A 6,585-nucleotide genomic window follows, 5' to 3' on the forward strand; every position below is an offset into this window, starting at 1 on the left:
CATCCCGTGAAATCACTGCCGTGGTCAACTTTCTACGGGTTTACAGTGTATTTTATTGAACATGTGTATATCTTGCGGACTGTTCGTTTAGTTATGTAATCGTTTCAGTTTGTGGATTTTTGGATGTCGGCGAAGGCATGCTTTTAACCACGTAAAGTGATTTAACAAAAGGCACTAGTGCATTTTAATAAAGTAATTGCATCCTTCATGTTATCTGGAGTCATACATCAGGTTATATTCTGCACCTACACGCGTCCTTATACGGGTCGTATCAGTCTCGTATCGGTGTTTTTTATGCTACAAGTTTTACGGCGGGGAAGTGCATGACCGCTTGCGCATTGTAACAGTATGTACAGTTTTCTGAAATGCGTTTATGTATTTTTTATTCTTTGAACGCATGTTCATCTTTACTTCCATCAGTTTAAAATATAAAATGACCAAACTCAGTTTTACAACAATCAGTCAAAAATGACGATTTCAGTCCTTTCTTTATAAACCAGCTTTATTAAATGAAAATGCTTCCAAACATAACTGTTCTTTACATAAAGACGGGTCCCCCCCAAAAGCACTGTTAATTGATTGATAGAGTATCAAAATTAAAATGCAAAATGGAAAAAAATAACACAGAATCCAAAATAGTATGTTTGGCCAGCCAGATGCTCCTGACCAACAGATTGTCTGAACCTCAGGTCTGTCAAGTCTGTTTGTATGGACCAAAGCTTATACAAACTCTCAGTAAAGATAATGATCGAAAAGGAGAGAGAGAAAAAGACATAACTTTGAAAAGTGGACTTCCATGACTTTAGAAACTGAAGAATCTGATAAGTGCACTTGGAGACAGGGAAAGGTTAACCATCACAAACACAATACAATATAAAATACATACACAGGCACTTTTCTGATGCAGTGGCAATCCGACTGGACAGGAAGGTACGATAAAGGCCTTTGATCATATACAGGTAACACTGGACAAATAAAATATATTATTTATCATAGAAATATTTATCAGATCACATTGATAAACTGTCGATTCAATTTCAAATGCTGAAATTGTTTATCTGTACCTATAATATTAATATCGATGTATAATATCCATATCTGTGGAATTTAGGCACATATCAGCGAGTAGCACAAACACCGGTGGGGGAGCGGGGCAGAGCATGACCTTTGAGCATTAGCCATAAAAATGCAATTTATAAATTTTAATAAAACTCAGGAAAACTACCAAGATATACTGAGTGTTAATATACATCGCTCTAAAAGCAGACCCTTTGGAAAAAAAACCTCAGACACTTTATTAATATATAAATTTAATAGAAGATATCATTTGTAACATTTCATTGCTTTAAAAAAAATGATATGTATGCCTTCTTGAATTGTATCAACGCAAAAATCAATCATTGCACTTCTGGTCCAAACTGCAACAGCTGCACCCTGAATTTCCTGGATGAGGGTATGTAAAGTTTCGCCCTGCTGCTCCGGTCGAAAGGTGCTCTCTGCAGAACCTTCCAGAGGGTCTGAAGGTTCTGCACAGCTTGAAAATTAAGTTCTTACGATGAAGACTGTTGTCTGATTACTCAGTGAAATAAGAGTTAAAGTCTTACCCTCGAGTCATCATTGGGACAACTGAAATTTCCAAATAATTACGCGACAGCAAAAACAGACCCTGGCGAAGGTGTATGTTTTGTGCTCACCGAAATGCATTTTGAAGCTGAAACACGAATTTGCATTGATGTTTTTTTATGTTCTGTTTTCGTTTTTCAATAAAGCTATAGCCACGGTCGCTGACTGAGCGAGCGGATGCTAACCTACAGTTAATCACCAAGTTAACCACATAGAAGTAATAAAAACACAGTTTCTCGACAAATCTGCATACATCATTCAAACAAACAAGTGGCACCTTGAAGCTTTTTATGTGTGATGAACAGAAAAAAAAAAATAAAAAACAGAAAACTCGATATATCTCTTTTACGAACATGTTTTCTTTGATCGCATAGCCATATTGCTTCCATAAGCATAATACCATGATGTCGCTGCCTGGATAAGCAGCCGATCAGTTACTCAGCCGCGAGCCTTGACTCGCCCCCACCTCGCGAGGGTCCCTTGCCGGGTCGGCACGCCTCACTGGTCTTGCCTATCTTCCCGCAGCTCTGACGGGAGGAATTTGTACTGCTGCTGCCGGATCATGGCCAGCTTCTTGCGGGCCTCGTCCAGCTCCCTCTCTTTGCGTAGCATCTCCTCCTGAGCCGCGATGATCTGGGGGGGGGGGGGGGGGGGAGATTCTTAATTAACATCATCATCAACAGTAACAATGATGTGTTATGCTGTGGGTTGGGAATCTATTGCGGTTTCCAGAAGGTTGCCAGTTCAAATCCCGTGGCTGCCAGAGTAATGATGTCCTTGTTGGACCCTTGAGGAAGGCCCTTAACTCCAAGAACTGCTCCAGGTGGCTCTCTAGAAGGCCAAATGAGGAAAAGTCTCATGTGTGCAGGGCTCTCATCAAGGCCCCGACGCTCTGCTTACCTGAGCGATGCCACCAACCATCTTGTTCTTGACCACGACATCCTGGTCGTCGTGGACATCGAAGGCCGCTTTCTGCGCTGCCTTCACTAGGTTGTCTGAGGCTCGCTTGACAGCGTTTCCAGCGGCCTGGAAGAAGCACATGCACGTGTTGGTAATATTCAGCTTACCGACACACCAAGTTCACCAACTCAACAGTAGAGCACAGTAAGGAGCAAGATGCATTTTTCTAATCTCCAAAATGTTTGGATAACCAAGTATTGTTCATTCGATATATACAAGCCCATATCAGATATGAACCCTTTCAACAACTTGCAATATAAGTACAGGATGAAATCCCAGACTTAATGCATTGATTAAATCACATTTGTTAATGATGAAGATGGTCATTGGGAAGCAATCGCAGACAATGGTATCTGCCCAACCACTGTCCATACCCACTTGTCCTATGCAAGGGGGTCCGGAGCCTATCCCGGAAGCTAGGGATGGCTAAATGAAGCTTCATGAACCATTTGCTGCATTTTCTGATCACACTAGATGCTGCTCTTGGTTTGCTTCAGGGCATGCTTTGAGCTCTTTTTTGAACAGGGAGCACCAACTAGTGGGGTCAAAAAATACAGCAAGTGGTTCATGAAGCTTCATCTGGCCATCACCACTGGGTGCTGGAAGCACAAGGCAGGGAATAACCCAGGGTGGGGTGCCAACCCATCACAAGGCATTCACAGACAAAAATGCCCAAAGAATCAAGCGATCCATTTCTCAATCACGCTCATGTAAATGGAGAAATCAATCAGTCTTGACTGATCTCAGGGTGAAATAAAAATGTTTATAAGCAGCATTTGCCAGACAGTGACTCACTGCTGCTTCAGATCACTACATCTTGTCCTCATTGTTAATAAACAGTCGATTCTGTAATGGGAATGCAGACGTCTGCCAGGTCTCGCAGGAAACCAAGACACTCGTATTTCCTGGTCCTTCCCGAATGGCTTTAAAAGGCAATGCTGGAAGAGCAGAAGTGATGCTCACAGTGACTCATAGGAGGGGAGACATACATCTGGCAGGCAGCAGATCGCAAACAACCATTTTTTTTGCCTTTTCAGGCTCCGTAGGGGTGATGTCGCCATGCTGGCCAGCGCAGGTCTTCTGACACCCAGGAAGATGCAGAACGCACTGCGAAGGCTGGCGCGATGGTTACGTCACTGCCTTTCTAATACCCGGAGAATGTGTGAAAACAGCGTCTTCTTAAAATGAAGAGTGAAAACCAAGGAGAACATTTACTGGCCGGGAGGAAATGCTTTCTAAATGGACACGGCGGATTCAGACTCATTCTTTACCAGGTGACAGAGGTGTTTTTCCATCATCGTTTGGTATGAAATATTCATAAAAAGCATTTGCAGGCTGAATGAAAAGCGAGGCCTATGTGTCATTTCAAACCATCAGATTAATCACACAAGTATTTTAATTTACAGGTCTGTGTTCTATTCTATCTATTTATTTAGCAGGCGCTTTTATCCAAAGCGATGTACATATTTTTTTGAGCAAGCAAGGGGCAGAAAGTTCCGGGCTCAATCGGTAGTTAAGGGCCTCGCTCAGGGGCCCAGCGGTGAAGTCACTCTGCTGGCACTGGGATTGGAGCGAGCGACCATCGTATTACGAGCACAGCATCCTAACCCGATGGGCCACACAACCGGCCGTATCCCTGCCCCTGATTCTTTATACCTTCTCATTCTGACTTGCCCAATTACAGAAGATATTTTGGATGACTGTCGACTCCGCCGGCCAATAAAATAGCTGCACTCAGTCCTTGTGGCCGGGCCACCTGTTGCTGTCACTGTACCGCTCTGCCGGCCTGTGTCCCCCCTGCATTATATCCATTCTGGCTCGGCAACAAACCCCATACTTCTTAAATTAGGCAGACTGGAAAATAAATATCTGTAGCGTAGCCAACGAATCGCTAACAGGAGTTCCTTTTTTCCCCTCCGCAGCTTTTCAACAATAACTCAGGCCTGCAGAAAATATCAGTCCGCTACGGAGCTGACAGTCATCCGAATCCAAGGCTCGGGTTTCAAGTGACAATCTTAGTGGCCTGAAGGAAACTCAGGTGGAGGGACATTAAACACAAACATAGAGACGTTACCCAGCAGCTGCGCGTTAAACACCGGACAAGATAAGTCTCCGTTGATTGGCTGAGAGAACACGAGAGGTCCCACTGTCCAGCTTGGGGGGGCAAAAACGCCATGATGCTTTACGGAGGCCCTATTTCTAGACAGGGATTAGAACCCTGTAGGTTTCAGAATACAAAGTGTAACTACTAAGGCCTGCTTGGTGAAATAGATGCCTTCTGTTGATAAATGATGAGATTTGAGTTATATGTGCTAAGCTTCGAGAGCTAAAATGTATAATGTATAAATGAAACGTGCTAACAAAATTTATCCTTTGAACCCGCATTTATATCCTGACGGTGGTGAATGCGAGTAAGACTGGACACACATTTGATGGCAGTGTTGAGTTTGCAGACAGTGAGGTTTGGGGATAAATCTCCTAGGATGGGGAACAGTCACGTGAAACGCCCGTCAGCCCACTACATTGGTGCCTTCATCCCATGTGACTGGGAATGAATTTTGCATAAACAATCAGCCTTTCCGTGACTCAACTCTGACGCCTCTCGTCCCACAGTTTTTATAAACCCTGCTGTCCCCAAAAAAATTCCCTGTTCCGTCCTCCATTCCCATGTCATGTGGTTCTATTCTCTGTCCCACCCGGAGTGACTTTACGAAGTATTTATTCATACTTGTGCTGACCTTGTCTAGACCCTCTTGACCAAACATGCCAAAGCATTTCTGCCCCATAGGCAAACACAGGTGAGAGCGCTGGACACCTCATTATTTTAGGAGGCGATGAAGTGACCCTGTTCCTTGCAGTTTAGAGATGCCCAACAAAGGCGTCTTGTTAAACTCTGTATGGACGATGACCTTCACACTTCGCTGCAAGTGGACAGGACCTCCGCAGCGTCTGGAGGTGCCAGTAACCCTGCAACACGGTTAGGTCTTCCACATGATGCAGGCCATTAATGAATACTACAGCCTGATGCTCTTCAGATCAAGTTCAACCAACCACATTGATCTCAGCACCCAACTGATTCTGATGTATCATCTGGTAACTGCAGATAGGTTGGGTGGGAGTTCTGAAGTAACCTGGTCTAAATACAGAACGGCCTAATCCTAACGTGACAGCTGTACATATGGGCGGGGGGGGGGGGGGGGCTGCCATGTAACCCTAGAAATTGAAAGACCCTCCTTTACCTTGGCTATTTTTGACTCTAGGCTTTCTAGTTGTACTTCATTTCACCTTATTGTTGAGGAGGCGATCGTAAAACAAAAGATTTCTTACTTAGTAATTAAAATAGAAGCCCTAAGGTCAGCAGATTTTAAAGTACCGATACAAGTGCCGATACAAGTCGAGTCAGGAAAGAGATGAGAAGATTCACAGAGTGCAAAATGACCCGTGCACTTAACAATAAGTGTAAATGTCAAGCACAATTTCCGAAATTAGAGCAGGAGAGTTCCTAATATGTCAGCATCTCCGGCATTGTCTGCATCACTGAAATATGCTTCTACAATAATAAATAAAGCCAGCGGGCTGATTGTCTACAAAATTCTGCTTGTAGTTTGTTAAAAACTCTGACTACAGTATTTAGCAGCTGGTGTGTACTGGTTGGAGGATTTAAGTTTGACTATTTGTACTGGGCTGGACTGGATGAGATGCCAGGGGGTCTGACCTGAAGCCTCTTCATGGTCTGGGAGTCCTGGTCGGCCTTGACCTTGCAGGCCACCAGCAGCTGGGCGGTGGAAGCGGCCACCTGCTTGGCCGAGGAGATGAGCTTCTCCTCGCTGGCATGGCCCTGCACTGCCGAGTTCGCCGCCTCGCACAGGTTGTTGGTTGCCGCGGCGACCATTCGAGCCTACCGAGATATGGCAATGAGTTAAAATGAGGGTAGAGGGACTTAGAAAAGCCATTATTATATTATATCACTGGAGTAATGGTGTTAGTCACTGAACCATTTTA

General features: G+C 44.2%; 1 protein-coding gene across 2 annotated transcripts in view; it reads right to left on the minus strand.

Annotated features, from left to right (window-relative positions):
• Positions 1–484: 484 nt before the first annotated feature.
• The window catches only part of tln1 (talin 1), a 73,944-nt gene continuing 67,843 nt past the window's right edge, over positions 485–6,585 (minus strand). For both annotated transcript variants that reach the window (XM_049019307.1, XM_049019308.1), the window contains exons 55-57: positions 6,299–6,481; positions 2,524–2,649; positions 485–2,256 (exon numbers count right to left, since the gene is read on the minus strand). In XM_049019307.1, the coding sequence (XP_048875264.1) occupies positions 2,122–2,256; positions 2,524–2,649; positions 6,299–6,481 (444 nt within the window). In that variant the 3' untranslated portion in view covers positions 485–2,121. The remainder of the gene's footprint in view (positions 2,257–2,523; positions 2,650–6,298; positions 6,482–6,585) is intronic.

Source organism: Brienomyrus brachyistius, chromosome 7, assembly GCF_023856365.1.
Source record: "Brienomyrus brachyistius isolate T26 chromosome 7, BBRACH_0.4, whole genome shotgun sequence".
Taxonomy (NCBI): Eukaryota; Metazoa; Chordata; class Actinopteri; order Osteoglossiformes; family Mormyridae; genus Brienomyrus; species Brienomyrus brachyistius.